Source organism: Chelonoidis abingdonii, chromosome 4 (genome assembly GCF_003597395.2).
Source record: "Chelonoidis abingdonii isolate Lonesome George chromosome 4, CheloAbing_2.0, whole genome shotgun sequence".
NCBI lineage: Eukaryota > Metazoa > Chordata > Testudines > Testudinidae > Chelonoidis > Chelonoidis abingdonii.
The window spans coordinates 91,739,024-91,759,813 of NC_133772.1; the positions used below are offsets into that span (position 1 = coordinate 91,739,024).

The 20,790-nt window shown below is 43.3% G+C and overlaps 1 protein-coding gene across 1 annotated transcript in view; it reads left to right on the forward strand.

Moving 5' to 3' along the window:
• The first annotated feature begins 329 nt into the window (after positions 1-329).
• Positions 330-20,790, forward strand: part of RMDN3 (regulator of microtubule dynamics 3) — a 72,577-nt gene continuing 52,116 nt past the window's right edge. Inside the window, exons 1-4 of the mRNA XM_032769051.2 lie at positions 330-441; positions 986-1,194; positions 6,705-6,900; positions 8,358-8,504. Of these exons, the coding sequence (XP_032624942.1) occupies positions 434-441; positions 986-1,194; positions 6,705-6,900; positions 8,358-8,504 (560 nt within the window). The 5' untranslated portion in view covers positions 330-433. The remainder of the gene's footprint in view (positions 442-985; positions 1,195-6,704; positions 6,901-8,357; positions 8,505-20,790) is intronic.

Consider the following 20,790-nt stretch of genomic DNA (forward strand, 5'->3'; position numbering starts at 1 on the left):
GCGGGGGACCAGAGAGGCTGCCCAATAACAGAACAACCCCCGATGCAGCGTCGGGTTAGGAAATGAGCCCACAGAGCAGCCCAGCATCCTTCAGCGCCTCCATCCACTCGCTACCCTGCTCCCCACACCGCCACCTGCCCAGCCCCTCCGGCAGAGACACACTCACCTCCTGACCCACGCTCATTGGCTCCCCGCAGTCACGTGCCCTTAGCCCACGGGCAGACACACGTGATGTGCTCTCGGCTAGCGTTTCTAGCCCAGCAAGGCAGGGCTGATGACATCATCCTATCGCCGGCGCTTTGGGCGGGGCTGAGGGCTGGAAGGGGTAGCGGTTCTCGATACGTCATCTCTATGCGCTGACGGGAGGGCGACTCCTGGGCAGAGTGCGGGGCGCGTGTGGCGGGGTAGCGGTAGGACGGTGGCCGCGCGGGGCATGGTGGTGTGAGTATCCCTGTGGGGCCCGGTGCGCGTATCACCGCGCAGCGCCGGCCACCGGCTCCGCTCCCGCGAGCTGCTGCAGGCAGCGCCCCGCTCCTTGCGGCGCCAGTCACTGGCTGGCAGCATTGTCCCAGCACAGCCGCCCCAGCCTGGCGCGAGCCGGGCTTAACCGCCCGGGCTGCGGGGTGATAAACGGCCGGCCCCGCCCTGGCTCTTCCCCCGGGCCCTAGCTGCGCCGCGCGCCCGGCTGACAGGCGGGCCCCAGAGCGGCCGAGGCCATGCCGGGCTGGTGCGAGGCTGGGTGAGCGGGGTGCCACAGGGCTGCGAAGAGCGCTCCCACCCTGACCCCCTCGGCAGGCTCACACCCGGGGGCTGCTCGCTTGATTGCAGAGGTCAGGGCTGGCTCGAGAGGTTTCAGGCTGGAGCACTGCTCCCCCCAGGGGAGACGGGCGTGACGGGGGCTCGCCGCACTGCCCTCCGAGGTGCTGAAGTGGGGAGAGGTGGCGACTGGCATTCATGTGACTTGTATCCTGTCTGCTTCTTTCAGGCACATCATGTCCAAACTGAGGGTGTCCCGTGTGGGGCTTGGGATGCTGCTGGGTGCGGCTGCAGGGATCGGGGTTTTGTATGTGTTCTACAAACGGAGGCGGAAAAGGCCCTGGTGGGGACGCAGCTCCAGGCACTCTGGGGTTCAGTACATGCAGAACTCTGTGGGGCCCCATGAAAATGCAGAGACTGGGGGGCACCATAACCAGGGTACAGTAATTATTTCTGTTTCTTCTTTTTTTCTTCTGTGTTATCTGCAAAACTGGTCTCTGACTGGCAAGGATGGATTTGTCCTTCACGCCTGAACTTTGGTTCAGTGCTACTGCTTTTTCCATTTGTAGTTCAGAAATGGTTAGTATATAATTGGGATATTACCATTTCAGGAAGTAAACTGCCCACCTGCTGACCCAAAAGATGATACATAAGACACTTCAGTAGATCATCTTAAAATAACTGACCTAAATTAAAAATAATCCACTTGTTACTGGAAAAATTAAATGCACGCTTTCATCAAATTAATATAACTTAAAAATCTGACTGACTGCTAATAACCTGTTAGTTAATTAAAGAATTGTAAAGATCCAAGATAAGCAGCCTTCTTCCAACCAGCTCCTAAGTGCTGAAGAAACCCCAATTCATATCAGTGAAGAACTGAACAGAATAAATTATTATTAAACACTTTAAAGAACACAAATCATAAACAAGCAAGATGCTAAACATCACTGTTCAACCATTTTGCATTATGTAACATCACATTCTCCAGTCTTTGCCCCTGATTTTGGATGGAGCTCTGTGTTATGGACCCCCCATTGAAGTCAGGGGGGCACCATGCAAGTTTAGGGGACTGCCCACATGCTGCCAGTTGCAGGGTCTTGCCCTGAATGATTACCATAATTTAGTTTTCACCATTTATGAGGTTTCATTTCTTTTAGGATGCGTTTAGCTTGGATACTAAATAGCAGCTTTCACTTTCTTCTTTATTCAGTTTCCATTCACTTTCACTTTTTTGTAGATATAGTAGCACAAGGCTATTCTGCAGATTTGCAAAACTGTAGAAGGGAAACCTCAAGGGACATAGACTTCAAGGTCAGAAGGGAACATCATGATTATCTAGTCTGACCTCCTGCATGTTGCAGGGCACAAAATTTTACCCCCCTTCCTCCTGTGATAGACATGTAACCTCTGGCTGAGTTACTGAAGTCCTCAAATCATGATTTTAAAGACTTCAAGTTACAGAAAATCCACCATTTACACTAGTTTAAACTGCAAGTGACCCAGGCCCCATTCTGCAGAGGAAGGTGAAAAACCTGCAGGGTCTCTGCCAATCTGACCGGGGGGGGGAATTTCTTTGTGACACAAAATGTGGTGATCACTTAGACCCTGAGCATATGGGCAAGACCCACCTGCCAGACACCTGGGAAAGACATAGTCAACTTACCAAAATGACTTTTTTCATTTAAAAAGTCATTTGCTACATGTGTTATAAATAATACCGAAGACTAAAAAGAGATTTTTTTTCTCTGCTTTTTCTGATTTGTTTGCTATGCATACAGTCAGTGTCCTTGTTTTCCTCTATATAGTTTGGGGTAGATCCTGCAACTGACTCTACCTGGATTTGCTCCAGTGTTCGTGCAGAGCCACATCAACTTGAATAGGGCTTACTTTACAGGAACTAGACCAGCGGTTCTCAGCTGGGGGTCTGTGGCCCCCTGGGTGTCTGCGAGCCCTTTTGGGGAGCTGCAAGCTGAAACCCTGAGCCCTAGTGCCCACCTGCCACAGAGCTGAAGCATCAAGAACTGGTCGTCTGTCCCCCCCATGCAGTGCCAGAGCAGGACAGTTGTGGAGGCAGCTCCACCCCGCCCCTTCCTCCTCTCGCTGTCCCTGAAGCTGGAGTTGGGCATTGCAGCATTCCCCAGGGCATATCGTGGAGCAGGCAGCCATAGCATTCCTCAGTCCGCTACTGATGCCCGGGGTTGCGACTGCTCTTCAGCTCAAGCAGTCGGTAAGAGCTGCCCAGGCAGTGGGACCCCCCATTTGTGGCTGGCAGAGTCCTTGGGGAGCAGTGACCACAGAGGAGCCCTCCTGGCACACAGCCCCTGGCTGCCCCTTCCTAGTATCCTGAGCTACCCCCTCATACCTGCACACAGCCCCTAGCTAACCCTTCCCTGTACCCTGAGCAGTTATTAAACTTCTTGAGCACAACCCAAACAGGCTGGGTGGCCTGCTGAGGTGTCAGTGGGTGGAGGTGGCGTTGCCTTCCTGGACTCTGCTGTGTGGAGCTGGCCCAAGCCCTGACGGGCTCTGCTCTGCTCCCTGCCCAAAACAATAGATATATCAACTACACCTATGCCTGAGGGCCCACTCCTAGCCCCGAGTCCCCCACTGCTCCCCAACTGGGCCCTGTTGTTTTTATAGCATGTTGAGAGGTGCCTCAGAAAGAAAAAGGTTGAGAACCTCTGAGCTAGACCATAGTAAGTTTCTAAATGTTTGGTTTTTTGTGGGTTTTTTTTTTTTTTTTTTGGTGAGTTTTTCATAAGCAAATAGGGGACAAAATATTTTATTTAAAGAGAACCAAGATCCCAGTGTGCTAGGTGCTGTACAAACACAAAATAAAAATGCCTTCTCTACCCCAAAGAGCTTACATCTAACTGATGTTAATTTTCTTTATACCATTTTACTTCTCTTAAAACACTTGTTTAAAAGTAGTGATGTGGACAAGGATGTGGAACTGAATAATTAGATCATTACAGCAGCTAGATTGTGTTCAACTGCATAAAAGTAAGGACATCAGATGTTAGGAATGTCAATATACAAAAACCTGTAGGAGAACACTTCAACCTCCCTGGCCACACTATAGCAGACCTTAAGGTGGCCATCCTGCAGCAAAAAAAACTTCAGGACCAGACTTCAAAGAGAAACTGCTGAGCTTCAGTTCATCTGCAAATTTGACACCATCCGCTCAGATTTAACAGCTGGGAATGGCTTGCCACTACAGAACCAGTTTCTTCCTCCTTGGTTTTCAACACCTCAGCTGCTAGAACAGGGCTTCATCCTGCCTGCTTAACTAACCTCTTTATCTTCTGTTTGCTGTATATGATACGTTGCCCCTGAAATTTCCATCCATGCAATTCTGCGAAGTAGGTATTCACCTACAAAAGTTCATGCTCCATAACACGTTGTTGTCTACAAGGTGCCCAGGTTCTTTTCTGCTTTTATCGATCCAACTGACCTATGCGGCACCCCTCTGATTAACATCCTTATTTTAGTGCACAGCAACCACATTTGGAATTTGCTTCATTCTATATTAGATCCATGCCACTTTTCTCGAGAGTAGATTTTTCTGTCCCTTTGGCCGGATTAGATTTACAACCTCTGATCCTGTCATACATTATTTTCATGAAACTACTAGATCTCCTGGCTTGACTATTCTGTTGCCAGAGTTGGTTGCTTTCAGACGGAAAGTGACATGGTGGTGTCTAAGACTATTTTAGACCATATAGAGTGGACTAACATGGTTAATAAATAGTCAGAATAGTCATAAGCAGGGTGGATCTGATTCACATTGATTTTTAAAATCAAATCAGTCAGAAAGATCTCTGTTATAATCATGGGGGATTCGCTACATACAAGTGCATTCTGGAGCATATGCTTGCTCAAAGCAGTTTCACTTTCGTTCTACTGCCTGTCCTCCAGTCTATCTCTAACTTTCCTGTCAGATCTACTTCACCCCCAACATTTTTGCATGTAACTTGTTAAACTTGCATACCTTTGAGAGAGGTAGGTGACTTGGATGGTATACGAAAATCTAACAGAGGGTACCAAGGGTTTGAGGTCTGTTATTTCCCTTATTATGTATTTTTTAAACATTTTTGCTTTAACAAGCATGTATCTCTGGACAGACCAAAATCCCACAGTTTGGAACTGCAAAACTAAGCATCTCTGATGGCTATCTTCTAGCTGATGCACTGGAGTCCATTGGGTAGATAGAAAGATTAACCTGAATAATCTGGACAGAGGCCCTGGAAACCTAAATGTTGGGTCCTAATCCATTCGACGCATTGCAGCTACAATTTATAAAATTTCTTAAACGCAGCACATGAATATATGTTCATGCTCACGACTTAAAATTTATAATCCTATTGCACGATGAGATACTGTATATAGTATATCATGAAGATTGTGTTGATTCGATATACTTGTTTTACTCGGCTTTTTCCTCAGAACGCGTTTTATAAAAAAAAAACAAACAGTTTTTTTTTTTTTTGTCCTCCCTGGTCATAAGAATAGCTATACTGGGTCAGACCAAAGATCCATCTAGTCTAGTGTCCTGTATTCTGACAGTGGCAAATCCCAGTTGCTTCAGAGGGAATGAATAGAACAGGTAATCATCAAGTGATCTATCCCCTGTCACCCATTCCCAGCTTCTGGCAAAAAGAGGCTATGGACACAATCCCTGCCCATCTTGACCAATAGCCATTGATGGACCTATCCTCCAGGAACTTATCCAGTTCTTTTTTGAACCCTTCATATCTTCTGGCAAAAAGTTCCACAGGTTGACTGTGTGTTGTGTGAAGAAGTGCTTGCTTCTCCTTTGTTTTAAATCTGCTACCTGTTAATTTCATTTGGTGACCCTTAGTTCTTCCGTGATGAGATGGAGTAAATAACAGTTCTTTATTTACTTTCTCCACACAAGTCATGATTTTATAGACCCCTATTATCCCTTAGTCATTTCTTAAGTGGTAACAATTAATTTAGACCCCATCATTTTACATGTATAGTTGGGGTTATGTTTTTCAGTATGCATTACTTTGCATTTATCAGCATTGAATTTCATCTGCCATTTTGTTGCCCACTCACCCAGTTTTGTGAGATTCTTTTGTAACTGCAATCTGCTTTGGATTTAACTATCTTGAGTAGTTTTGTATCATCTGCAAATTTTGCCACCTCAGTGTTTGCTCCTTTTTTTTTCTGCTTATTTACGAATATGTTGAAGTACCTGTCCCAATACAGACCCCTGGAGGACACCACTATTTACCTCTCTCCATTCTGAAAACTGACCATTTATTCCTACCCTTTGTTTCCTATCTTTTAACCAGTTACTGATCAATGAGAGGACCGTCCCTCTTATCCCATGAGAGCTTATTTTGTTTTAAGAGCCTTTGGTGAAGGATCTTGTCAAAGGCTTTCTGAAAATCTAAGTGCACTATATCCACTGGATTACGCTTGTTCACATGCTTGTTGACCCCCTCAAAGAATTCTAGTAGATTGATGAGGCATGATTTCCCTTTACAAAAATCATGTTGAGTCTTCTCAAACAAATCATGTTCATCTATGTGTCTGATAGTTCTGTTCTTTACTATAGTTTCAACCAGTTTTCCCAGTACTGAAGTCAGGCTTACCAGCCTGTAATTGCTGGGATTACCTCTGGAGCCTTTCTTAAAAATTGCTGTCACCTTAGTCTTAGTGGGAATATAACTTTAAAATCTGCCTGTGACAGACAAATAGTGTTAACTAAGGAAAAGAAAGGAATTCATGCTTAAAAATAAGCAACCTCCTTGATTGCAGTGGTCACTGATGTATTCATTTTTTTTTCCCTGCAGTGCACTATTACATTGTTTTATTCCACTCTTTGAATGTCCAGAAACAAGCATCTGGCAATGTTTTCCTGTTTCTATTGTTTGCCACTCATCTCTATATAATTTTTTTTCTCACTCTTCTAGTTCTGCTTGTAAGACAAGCACCAGTGGAGGCTGGTGATGGCATTGCATACACAACTCTTTTAACACAAGAAGAGCAGGTGGAAGTCCTGAACCGTCTGGACTTTGTGCTGAAAAACGTAATAGAGCTACGAAAAGAAGTGGAGGAGCTAAAGAATAGCGTGCAGAGTTTAGCTGGGGAGATCATTGGAGAAGTCAAGTACGTACAAAACCACCCTCTTTTGTCAATCATAGAGAATTGGAAAACCATCTCTCTGTATGCCTTGAAAGAGCTCACAGATCAACAGGTTTTATGTGAAAATAATTTTGTCCTCTCTGCCTTCTCTAACGAAGATATTAACTGAAGTATCATATATAAATGGGAATCAGGACAAGTCTCTCAGGCACAGTGCATATTCACTCTTCGTTACAATGCTCTAAAAATGGGCAAGGTTGTAAGCTACTGTTTTCTAAAATTTGTCCCATCTTCCCCCACCTAACTCCCCCAAACAGAGAGTCAATGCCAGCCAAGGAAATGTGAAATCCAATGTATGCTCGATATTCTACTGTCTGGATAATCTGAGGATGCACAGATGTGTTTTCAGTCTCATTTCGTGTAAATCCCACTAAAGATTAGGATTATTTAAACTGGAAAGGAGAAGAACCGGAAGGAATTGGCTTTAAGTTGTCAAAATTGTGACAAAAATAGTGAAAAATCATTCAGTCCTTTTCGATTTGTTCGTAACACAAGAACAAGGAGGTATTCAGTGGAATTAAAAGCCCAGTAAATCTAGAATCAATAAATGGAAATATTTATCTTATACAGTTTGCTTGTTCACAAGAGGTGAAATTCCGGCCCTGCTCAAGTCAAAACTTCTTTTGACTTCACTGGGGTCAGTGTTTCACCCTAGGTGTACACTTACTCAAAGGTCAGTGGAACAGTTACTCTGGACTCTTAGGACTGTAACTCTATGACAATTAATACTTATAGTTGTACAAAACAATGACAGTATAAGAAGTCATATCTATGCTTCAGGATGTGTGATCATCTCCCTATTTCAGGAATTAAGTTTTCTTGTCATGTACAACACTGTCTATAAGATTAGGTGCATTGTGGGTGTTTTCCTTCCTCTAAGCATTGGGTGCTCTCGGCTGTCTTAGACAGATGCTGAGCCAGATGGATTTGTGGTCTGTACATTTCTAGCTCTTTTTTTTGTCTCTGTAGCAATATTTGTCCAATTCTTATCTACTGTAGATTACGTAGTGAATAGAAATCCTGTAAAACCTGAGCTCTTTGGGGGCAGGGGCTGTCTTTTTGTTTTGTGTTCGTAGAATACCTAGCACAGTGAGGTCCTTGTCTGAGTAGGGCCTTTAGGCACTATGATAATATGGTTGATAAATAACATTCCTTCATCTTTCTTCACTGGAAGGATGATTTAAGTACACCTTTTGTTTGCATACAAGTTTGTTTAATCTTATTGACAGTGTAGCCCACAGTATTTTAAACTTGGCAATTTGTGACTTCACCCACAGGGAGCAGGAACAAGTAGCCATTTTAATTATTGCTTCTTTGATATGGAGTAGATGTAATAGACTGGGGGATTAGAAGCAAAGAAATTGACATGGACTGAAATAGACACTCCTCTCCTCATCACTGTGTTTCTGTATGTCTTTCAGGTCCCACCTGGAAGAAACCCAAAAGGTAACTCGGCGGAGGCGGTACCCATTTCCTAGAGAAAGGAGTGATTCCACAGGGTCCAGCTCTATTTATTTCACAGCCAGCTCAAGAGGTGCCAATACAGATGATGGTGAAAGTGAAGGAGGGTAAGCAGAACGTCAGTTAAAAACTGGTCTTATCTCTGAAACTCAATAGCCACTGACATCATTGTATTCTATATCATAGATGGGATGTTTCAACAGATGCATTTTTTTCCCTGTCCTTCTTGCATGAAACCTAGCTGTTTTCTTTAAAAAGCGAGACGTTTCAGATACTACACCTGCCCCTGAGTCCTCCTACCGAGAACTGTAATTTTGCTATGACGTTTTATAATTCAAAAACCAAAAAATTATCCCCTTCAGCTTCTGTTTGATAAACAGTCAGAGTGAGATGTGACAGTTTATATGCCATTGCAGTCAAACTAGCAAGGAAATTATGACAGGGCTGGAGGGAAATAAGAAATATTCCAGTTGGCTCTAGTTATAATTGTGGAGTATGATGTTCTTTGAATTGTAATTCAAGAGAGGTGCTCTAGTTAGGGGCAGGCAACTTTCACTGAGAGTTTGAGCAGTAGGGCTCCGTTAATGCAAACCTATGAAATCTACTGTAGTTTGAATCAGAACAGGCAGTTAGGTACAGCTGGGAGCAAGAACCCACTGTTGAGGGTGAAGCTGAGCTAACTGACTAAAGGGTGATTGGAATAAGCCTTTGGCTAGGAGATGGGTACTATAATTCTAAATGTGACATTCTGGGAGAGATTATGTAAATCTGGTTTACACTAACAAATCATTTGGGGTCAGAGTGGCAAAGAGCAGCAGCAACTGTCAGGCCATAGACCAAAATTACTTGTGAAGTAATGTTTTCTAAAAGATTCTGAAATTAGAAGGAAGTTAAACAGAATAAAACACCTCTAATTCTACATTATGAAATTAGGTCAATTTAATAGAAGTCAATTTTTTTAGAAATTGATTAGATACAATCGATTGTGTGTACCCATTAAGCGCATTAAATCGGCGGTGTGTGTCCACAGTACCGAGGCTAGCGTCAACTTTCATAGCGTTGCACTGTGGTAGCTATCCCACAGTTCCTGCAGTCTCTGCCTCCCATTGGAATTTTGGGTTGAGCTCCCAATGCCTGATGGGGCAAAAACATTGTCACGGGTGGTTCTGGGTACATGCTATCAGGCTCCCCTTTCTCCGTGAAAACAATGGCAAAAAATCGTTTCTTACCTTTTTTCCTGGGTGACCTATGCAGTGAACATACCATGGCAAGCATGGAGCCCGCTCAGCTCACTGTCACCGTATGTCTCCTGGGTGTTGCTGGCAGACGCAATACTGCAGTGCTATACAGCGGCATCCCCTTGCCTTACCTTGTGGATGGTAGATGGTGCAATATGACTGCTAGCCGTCGTCGTCATCCTGTGGGTGCTTCTGGCCAGCCTCGGTGAGGTCGGTCAGGGGCGCCTGAACAAAAATTGGAATGACTCCAGGACATTCTCTTCTTTAAGTTTCGTTTAATGGAAATTCAGTCCTGCCAGGAATTTCATGCCAGCTGGAGGCTTCTGCCTCAGGCTGCTCTCTCAGTTGGCAGCACCACACAATCGCACCTACCCCAGTTTACCCCTTGCTCCCACGGCTCATGATGCCTGGACAGTAATAAGGAGCAGTTCAACTATAAGCTGAGCAGATGCATAATGGTGGTAGAATGTGCCTTTGGATGTTTAAAAACTCACTAGCGCAGTTTACTGTCTCGATTAGACCTCAGCGAAACCAATATTCCCATTGTCATTACTGCTTGCTGTGTGCTCCACAATATCTGTGAGAGTAAGGGGGAGATGTTTATGGTGGAGTGGGAGGTTGAGGCAAATTGCCTGGGCGCTGATTACGCGCAGCCCGACACCAGGGTGGTTAGAAGAGCACAGCAGGGCATGGGGTGCATTAGAGAAGCTTTGAAAACCAGTTTCATGACTGGCCAGGCTACCGTGTGAAAGTTCTGTTTGTTTCTCCTTGATAAAAACCCGCCCCCTTGGTTCACTGTACTTCCCTGTAAGCCAACCCCCCTCCTCTCCCGCCTTTGATCTTTGGTTGCAAAGGTAATAATCATTGTTTCAAATTCATGCATTCTTTATTAATTCGTCACACAAATAGGGGGATAATTGCCAAGGTAGCCTGGGAGGGGTGGAGGAGGAGGGAAGCACAGGGCGGGGAGGGGCACCCTCTGGAATGGCATGCAGCTCATCATAGAAGTGGCATGTCTGGGGCTCTGGCCCGGAGCGGCCGTTTGTCTCTCAGGTTCGTTGATAGGCTTCATGTGGCGCTGCTGCGGGTCCCTGTTATAACCTCAGTCCTCCATGCCTTTGGAGATTTTTTTTCAAATATTCTGGTATTTCATCTTTTGGAGCGGAGTTCGGATAGCACGGATTTATCTCCCCATACAGTGATCAGATGCTGTACCTCTCGTTTGGTCCATGCCGGAGTTCTTTTGTGATTCTGGGACTCCATGATCACCTGTGCGGATGAGCTTTGCATGGTCACCTGTGCTGATCAGCTTGCTAGGCTGGCCAAATAGGAAATTAAATTTGAAAGTTCGCGGGGCTTTTCCTGTCTACCTGGCCAGTGCATCAGAGTTGAGAGTTCTGCCCAGAGCAGTCACAATAGAGCACTCTGGGATAGCTCCCCGAGTCAAATACTGTCGAATTGCATCCCCACTACCCCAAATTCAACCCAGCAGGGTCAATTTCAGCGTTAATCCCTCGTCAGGGAGGAGTACAGAAATCGATTTCAACAGCCCTTTAAGTTGACAAAAATGCTTCATCATGTGGACGGCTGCAGAGTTAAATTGATCTAACGCTGCTAAATTCGACCTAAACTCGTAGTGTAGATCAGGGCTAAGACTATGTAAAACCTCATTTTGTTAGGGTCATGCTTATGTGTTTGTCATTTTATTTAGGTTCTTACCGTACCTATCCTCGTACTATCTGAGTACCATAAGCATCAGGTGACTTTATAAGTAGGATGCCTACTGGGTGCACATGCCTCTGGTCAAGAGGAGAACAATCTTCTCTTTCCTGCCTTTTTTTCTTTTTTCTTAAAGTCGATAGATTAAGACGGACATGAAGCAGATTCCTGAGCATAAAATTCTCTCAGTCAGTATTTTCTCATGGAAAGGCAAATGATATGTCTTTTAGACTGAGGGTTCCAAATTACCGTCTGTTTTCTCTGTTTCACTTGTGGGTCTTACAGAATCTTCAAATAATTATGCCAGTGCGTATAACTAGCATGTTGCCTCTGCCTGCTGATAATGGATGGGCCAACTTGTAAAGTGTGTGTGGCTGCATGGAGGAAGAAAACTGAAAGTTTCTCTCTCTTCCTACAGTGTTTGTCTTAAGCTGATGGTAAAACCCTTACAGGTTCTTCATATTTTGTGAGATCTTTCCTTAGAGGAGGAATTTGAGCTGATCTAATTGTCGTTTTTTAACCCCCTGCAAATGATATATGATAACTAATGTGCTTCAAAGTGACTAAAGAGTAGTTCCACAATAATTCTGTTTTATTTAAGAAAAAAAGCAATTATTTACCTAACAGGATATTGTTTACAGCATCTTGGAATTTGGAATATGCTTTCTGGGATTCCCATGCTTATTCTACAGAGGTGTAAGATTTGTTTGGGCTTTTTGGCTTTGGCAAAACAGAAAACATAACTCCTAAGAGACATTGAGGAATGTATTAAAATAAACAAAGCAAGAAAAGCTGTCTGAACAGAACAGAGAATCATTTGTAGGACCTGGAAATGACGGCAATTTTTCCAGCTGCAGATATATTGAGAGCATTTTACAGCTTGTCCTCTCAATCTTGTTTTGATGAAGATGGTATTCCTTTCAGATAAAACATGTAAGCTTATAGTTGATTCAGAGAACCTTTTTTTTTTTTTTTTTCTTGTACAGGCTATTCAGGGTGATTAAAATCCAGTTATAAATACTTCCACAGGTTTGATCATCCTTCTAGTAAGGCCACTTTTAATTATTCTCAGCAAAAGACAGATTTGGAACAATCTCAGTGAACAATTGCTGTCTGTATACTGTTGTAACACCATCCTCACCATGGTGCTAATTACTGAACCATTTTTTTGATCACTTTTGACTGTACTCTCTTGATTAATAGTTTGGGAGGGAAGGTTTTAAATTAATCTTTTATATGCTCTGTCACCTTGATTGACACAGCACAGTTAGTCATAACTGAATTGCTGTCTCCAAGTGTTTGAAATGCCCTGTTTTTTCTTTAATACTGAAAGCTAAGAGGTTTTACTGAGCAGCTTGCATATGTTGTTTAATGGGTTTTGTAGGGTGATTTGTAACTTTTTGAAACAAGTCACATGTCTGTTTTTTCTGAAGTGAAAGGTGGTCAGTAAGCCCCAAATATTTGTGGCTAATTCCTGTTAGTTGTAGGGTATGTACTGGATCCTAACTGCAAGGGAAATGTAATTGTTTGTTTTTGTGTGAAAATGACATTATGGAATTTAAGGGGACAGATTAAAAAAAATTCCTTATTATACAAATACTTTAATATAAATAAAATAAAGTATTGCACCAGTTATGCTCATCACTTCTTACATTTTTCTTGGCGTTGGTGGATGACAAGAGACTAGTCAGTTTCATTTTAGTCTTCTTCACTTTGTGAAGTTCAGGGGCTTTGTTTGCAGGATACTGTGTAGGCACTTATCTGCACTCACAGCTTGCATTGTTGGCAGCATATTGGTAGACCATGTCACTTAACCATCCGCTCTACAGCACAGAGAAATGTTCAGTCCTTCCCACTATAGAGAGATCTGTACAGTCTTCAGTCCAACTTACAAAAGTGTGTTTAAAAGTTAAAGAATGCTTCTACTTAATTACAAATGGAAATATTTACTCTGTTTTAACAAAAGTCTTCAAGGTTTATAAAACCTTAACTTTGCGACACATTTGACCTTACAGCATTTTTCTGAAGCTGACCTAAACAAATAATGTTTTTTAAGATTTCAGGTTAACAAAGTGTATAGACTTAAAATTACAAATTTAAAACAAATGTGTCTATCTCCATTTATGAACAAGAATTTGAAAAGGTGTCAGCTCCCCCTGAAACCATTGACTTAGAGTAAAGAAGAGCAGGCGCAGGCCTATGGTAGTAATATTTCCACAGGAAGAAAACCAACATTTACTATCTTACCTACCAATCAAAGTATTTTCAAAAGGCTTTGTTTTACTGTCAAACATGTCAGGTATTCCTTTATATGCACATTCTACTCCCCTTCCATACTACCATTTTAATTTATAACCATCTGGGTCCATGTTTGCCCTAAAATGTCAGTGATGCTAGAACAAAGTTGAGTGTCATACCTATTTTTTGCTTGCCAGTTAGGAACTGAATTCAAGACTCTGCAATATTTCTCTGCAATAGCTGGGAGTACCTACAGCAGGATAGAGTATTCATTTCTCTCTTTATTTGTGTGAAGGATCTTCAACTATCACAGAAAAAAAATCAGCTCTAAATCTGGATCTTGAAATGCTGAAAGCTTTTCAGTTCATCTCATAAAACAGTAGAACAAAACAGATTACACAGCCACTTCATTTGCTTGACAGTGGTTTGAAAACATTAAAAACATTTGGCTAATGGGGGAGTTACTGAGTAACTGATTCATGGAGGGTCAAAACTGAGATTCTGGTAAGAAGAAGATTTAGATTAAAGGATTTTGGCTAAACAACACTTTACTCTGTGTAACTGGTTGTGAAAAAGTCCTTGTGGTAAAGAAGTTCTGTATGAAATAACAGAGGTATTATGCCAGTAATTTGTGACAATGAAGACTTATTTTAGAAGATGTAAAAGTCAATTCCAGAACCCAACAAGCACAGTAGAGAGTGAATTTTTTGAGATGCTGGTCTAGTGCTGTTAAAGAGGCATTAACTAATAGAGAATTGCAATGGATTAAAAGGTAGAGCTCCTAGTATTTACAGGTTGCAGAAAAGAGATCCTCCGATAGAGGAAACAGCTTGATATCATTGGGCTGCCTCAGCCAGCAATATTCTGTTACCATGAGATAGGGCAGTACAGATTTGTTGCAGGACTGTTGGACTTACTCCTGTCTTTCATGGTGGCTTTTAAATTACTAGTAAGTATTCAGTTGAACCTTCTTGGTGATTGACTGTAGTACTGATCTAATAACAAATTGTTGCAGCTGGGTAAAATCTGGGGATAGCTCAGTGGTTTGAGCATTGGCCTGCTAAACCCAGGGTTGTGAGTTCAATCCTTGAGGGGGCCACTTAGGGATCTGGGGCAAAAATCAGTTCTTCGTCCTGCTAGTGAAGTTGGGGCTGGACTCAATGACCTTTTTAAGGTTCCTTCCAGTTCTAGTAGATAGGATAACATATCAAACAGAGGAAGACTAGCGAAAGGATAGGTGTCAGGATAAGACTTTTAAACCTGAGAATCACCATACCAAGTTAAAACTTTTTAACTTGGCTAACCTACTTTCTCAATTATCTCCAAGCTTTTCCCTAATTTGTATTAAATTTCCATAGTGAAGGTTGAAACTAGCTTTCCACTGTAAACTTGTTTTGTCTCTCCTTTCTTCCCCATTCCCCTACTTCCTTTTTAAAATCCAAAATCTATAGTTTAGATGTAAGTCAGGGAATGACTTTAATGTGACACCTTAAAAATGGGTGTTCAGGAGAGTTCAGAAGATTGAGACTTTTTGCCTTTTTAGAACGGGTAATAAAATTTAGTTTACTGGGTCCCCTAGCTGAAAATTAGCACCCAAGACCAAAACATATATTTGATTACAAATTTAAGTCAAATAGCTTTACATGTTGTTGTAAAGTGTATGTTTTAGCACACTTGATATAAGACAGGGGCAGCAATCTTTCAGCAGTGGTGTGCTGAGTCTTCATGTATACACTTTAATCTAAGGCTTCGCATGCCGGTAATACATTTTAACATTTTTTAGAAGGTCTCTCTAAGTCTATAATATATAATCAAACTACAGTTATATGTAAAATAAACAAGATTTTCAAAATGTTTCAGAAGCTTTATTTAAAATTAAATTAAAATGCAGATCTTATCAGTTTAATGTGATCCTTGCTTTCCCTTGCTGAATTTTCCAATGTCTGGCATGTATTTGGATACTTTAAGCTGCACACAGGCTTCTGAGTGATTAGTTGTTAACCGGCTTGAACCCCAGATCGGCAGCTGAGTGAGTGGAGCTGGCGGCTGGTAGGGCTGAGCAGAGCTGCCGGAGGCCTGGACCCTGTCTGGCAGGGGGCCTGCGCTGGAACTCCAACTGGAAGCAAGGTGAGTGGGGCTGTGGCGCGAACCCCGGATGGCAAGGAGCCAGAGCCGGAACCCCAGAGCGGCAGCAGGCTCAGCGGGTCAGCCCTCCCAGCTCTGGGGTTTTGGCGGTGGGCTCCTGCCAGCCAGGGTCTCAGCCTGCTGCCAGCGTGGGGTTATTTCACCCAGTCCAGCAGCGGGCGCTGAGTGGGACCAGTGGCGGGACCCTGGTTGGCAAGGGGCCAGCAGCGGGAACCCCAGAGCAGCACTCAGCCTGCCCCACTCTGGGGTTTCGGCCGCCGGCTCCTGCCAGCCGGGGTCTCAGACCACTGTCACCCTGGGTTCCTTCGCCCAAGTGGACCAGCGGCGGGACCCCGGCTGGCAAGAGGCCAGCAGCGGGAACCCCAGAGCGGGTTCAGCCTACCCCGGTCTGGGGTTTCGGCTGCCGGCTCCTGCCAGCCGGGGTCTCAGCCCACACCCAGCCTGGGGTTCCTTCACCCAGGCTAGCAGCGGGCGCTGAGTGGGACCGGTGGTGGGACCCCACGTGCCATCAAAAATCGGCGTGCATGCCACCTTTGGCACGCGTGCCATAGGTTGCCGACCCCTAATATATCAAAGGGATGCTGAGAAAGTAAATTTTAAGCTTTTTCTCCAATAGAGTTCAAAATGTCTCTTGATTATTAGAGAGTAAAGATGATTTTTCAGCCAAAAGTTTGAGATGCCCGCAAGCCTCCAAAGACTTAGCCGTGATGCTCCTCTACAGCAGACCTTAAGAGGGCCACCAAGTGAGGAGAGGCCCCTCTGATCTCCAGTATTGCCAACACTTGTGATTTTATTGTGAGTCTTATGTTTAACAGGTGTTTTTCGTAATTCCCCAGGTTCTGAAATCATGTTGTGATAATCACAGCTTTTGTTTACCTCTCCACCTAAGTTTCTAGCCCTCACAGTTGCAGAGAGAAGTTTGAAAATGTGAAGCTCAAAGCAGATTTTTTTTTTTTTAATTAAATTTGACTGTTAAGCTAGTCTCATGATTTTGGGGGGCATGACTCTTGGCATTGGCAATAGTGTACCTTCACACTGCTAACTGTCATCCAGTTCCCACTTGCTGTGTCCCTTCTGACATCTGTGGGAAGGGAGCACTGCTCCTGCAAGGCAGACTGTAACAGATATGCCAATGGGAGAGGGGTGGAGCTGGGAAAGCAGGGAGTTTGTGTGAGAGGATAAGAAATTGGGGCATTCTCTATATTCTCATTTGCACTCCCTCCCTGTGAACCAGTTATAAGGATTTGGAAGTCACCTTCTGTGTTTCATTGCTTCTTTCCAATTCCTTAGTTTGTTTAAAATATATTTAAACGGTTCAGACCAGTAGCAGGTCAGTAATTTAAAACTTTGCAGACAGTTTTAAGAGTCACTGTGATGAATTAATGGATAAGCAATCCTGGCCTAATATAAAACAAGTTTGTTGTACTAAACTGAAGCTTCCCATATTACTTATGCCTCCAGTATTAATCCTGTATAGCAGAGTTAGGCAGCCTATGGCACAGGTGCCAAAGGCGACACGCAAGCTGATTTTCAGTGGCATTCACGCTGCCCGGGTCCTGGCCACCGGTCCAGGGCCTCTGCATTTTAATTTAATTTTAAATGAAGCTACTTAAACATTTTAAAAAGCTTATTTACTTTACATACAATAGTTTAGTTATATATTATAGACTTGTAGAAAGAGACCTTTTAAAAACGTTAATGTATTACTGGCACACGGAACCTTAAATTAGAGTGAATAAATGAAGGCTTGGCATACCACTTCTGAAAGGCTGCCAACCCCTGCTATATAGCTTTGTATGGTAGCCACTCTGGAACCGACTTGTAACTTTCTGCGTTAGCACACGTTATCCTCAGATTCCTGCAATAATTTTTTTTTTTTTTTTGGTGGCAGTTGCTTTCTTTTGCCTTTTGATGAAATCTTACAAAACTACTCCTGCTGCTACTTATAATCCAAACAGGCATCAGTAGCTCCTCATGGTTCACTTCCAGATGACCCAAATTGTTCCATGCTATCAGCAGCAAGAAGTCTTGAATTGCGGTGTAGAAGTTAATTGTCTTGCATTGCTTTGGCACTGTGAGGGGCAGACAAGTCCACTGGGGCTTTTTTCTTTTTCTGCATGCGTATTAGCACTAAATAGCTTGTTGTTAATTTAGGAAATGTGCCAGCTAGGGACTTTCACATATTTATGCGTTTAAGAACTGACTGTCTTCTATCCTACAACAGGATAAAAACACTTAAATCTCTCGATCTTTTTGAATACTTTTGGTTTTTATTGAATTATATTGAGCACTATTTCTTTTTTAAACTCATACATGAGCCATCTCAGTACAGCGAGTGTATCTGAGTGAGAGAAAATGTATACGTCATGAGCCATCACTGAATGGTAATTATCTTTTTATAAAAACAAGAACAGAAATTGACACAGCGTTTTGAAATGATGATTTTTAGACCTTGTACTTTGTGCTTCAGGATAAAAAGTCTTTTTCAACCTAGATACACAAATCATTGAGTCCAGACTGGCAGCATTTTAAAGGTAATGTGGCATGGCAGCTATTTATCTGCCCACATCGATGCTGCACAGCAGTGTAGGACAGGGAATGAAGAATAGCATGCTAAATTGGAGCTGCAGCATTAATTAAGGGAGACTGAGCAGTTCCATTTTAACAGGATTTGACTAGGGAACCAAAGTTTGTATCATTCTTACGAAAGTGCCACAAGATGCTTAATAACAAGTGGTCGATACCTTAGGTTTTACAGCTTGCACAAAATATGGCAACATCTCTAGTACAGCATGTTCTGCACCATGCTGATTCGTTGCTTCACTATGGATTCAGAGGGAAGAATGTTTACTGAATCTGCAACATAATGACCAGACAACATTGCTTAGCCAGAGATTTGGTTTGAGTACCTGGTAGTGTACAGTTCATGATGATCTAGAGAGAGTGATGGGGCTGGTGTGGTGTCTGCCCTCCGAGTTGACAGTATTTGTTGGCTCTCTACCAAGGAGAGAGTGAGTTCAGGGATCCAACTGTATACCTCATGACTCCTGGAGAAACAGTACTTTGGTAGTCGGGAGCACTTCTTTTCATCTGTATTTGGCACAATTGCTATCCACATTTGTCTTAGGTGTGTATGTTGGCACATGCCTTCAGGCTCTAGATTTGATAACACTAACGTTTCCTGTTTGAGGCTGTCCTTGGAGAACACTTGGACACTTCAGCTGGTGCAGAATGTGATGATCTGATTGCTTAACACAGCTGACCGTAGGTAAAGGTACGTTTTAGTCATGGGTATTTTTAGTAAAAGTCATAGACAGGTCACTGGCAGTAAACAAAAATTCACGGTCTGTGGCTTATCCATGACTTTTATTATATACGCCTAACTAAAACTTGGGGTGGGGGGGGAGGGAACAGGGGACAGGCGGTCCGAGGGGAGCATGGGTGCTGGGGAAGGTGGTCCAGGGCCCCTACTGGTGTTGGGGTGGAGGGGTGTTGGCAGGGCTGGCAGAGGCTCCCTACCCGTTTCCATGTATCCCTACAGCTCCTAGGATGAGAACTGCAGCCAATGGGAGCTGCAAGGGCAGGGCCTGTGGATGTGGGTAGCGTGCGGGAGTCCCCTGGCCCCTCTGCCTAAGAGCTGCAAGGCCATGCCAGTGGGAGCCAGGGAGCCTCTCGAATCCTGAGTCCCGCTGACCCTAGCCCTGAGCCCCCTCCCACATACCCAAACTGCTGCTGTTGGCCCAGTGGCTGCCTGTCTCAACTTCCATGACAGACTCGCAGCCTTAACCATAGGGAGCATGTTAGGCTTGTGTCCCATAGGTTGCAATGGTTTCCTGCTTGCTTCTAGTGCAATTCAAGCATTGAGCTTTTAAAATTACACATGGTTTGGGTCTTAGTTACATCTGGTTAATCTTCCTTTTCATTGCTGTAACAATTGCAGTCAGGCTCTGTAGTTAAATGTCATGGGGCTCATGGCAGGCTGCTTGCAGCAGAGGGCCCTCTCCTTTGGAACTTGCTTCCCTCATTAGTCCAATGAAGCCTGAAATTGAAACAGAACATTCTTAAACAATGAGGTCTAACTTTTAGTTCTTCCTCCTTCATTCAGAGCTCCCATGTGAGTTAGAGAAGGGGCACGTTAGGCTAAGCTTTATTTATTTTTTTTTTTTTAAGGGGTGGGTTTCTAAAGTTAAGCTTCAAAACGCATATTTCATACCTTAATAAGTGACCTGACTTCAATGAGAGCTGCTGGGTATTTAGCTTTTTTTTTTAAACATAATTTTGCAAATTTAACTTTAGACAGTCCCTTATGGAAAATCTTGGTCTGAGTCGTACCCTGTCTAATCTGGGCTGCTTTTACATAGATATTATATCTTTACATGGCTCAGCTGCTACTCCTTAATTTCTTTTTATACATGTGCAGTGTTTTTGATCACTCACCCACTGTTTTCACACCTTTTTCCCCCCATCAGCTCAAACAAGCTGTTTCATATTTAATGCTCAGACAGTCTTGATCAAAATATAATCTTGCCAAGAAAGCTATCTGTGTTTAAATTCTCTAGAACAGACCAAAAACCTCAAGCTGTACCTCCCACCTAGATGAGTCTGTTAAACTTCCTACTGCGGTATCTGATGCATAATCTGTAATTTCCCAAGTGACTTGCCCTGCTGGTTCTGTTCTGTGTATGCTTTTGTAGGCTTTAAAGCTGAATGGTCTAAAAAGGCTCTCACGAGGCCAGCTGGATGCAGACTCCTTTGTGTTGACTTCCATGCTACCTTCCTTTTGAATTTATTTTCTTCACCCCTTTTGTATTTGTCTGTACTACATGGGAATAGTTGAAAGATACATAACTGGAGAGATTTAAAACTAGACTGCGCAAAATTCTGGAGAATACAGCGTAGAGAAAACACTTGTGCACTAAAGAAGGTTGGGCCTAGGACATCTATTAGTCCAACTCCTGTCTCTCTGGTTTGTTTTTAAATATTTTCTCTTGGTTTGTATACTGTTTGCCCTGCATCTTGTTTTGAGTACATGTGATATCATTTAATTCTATCT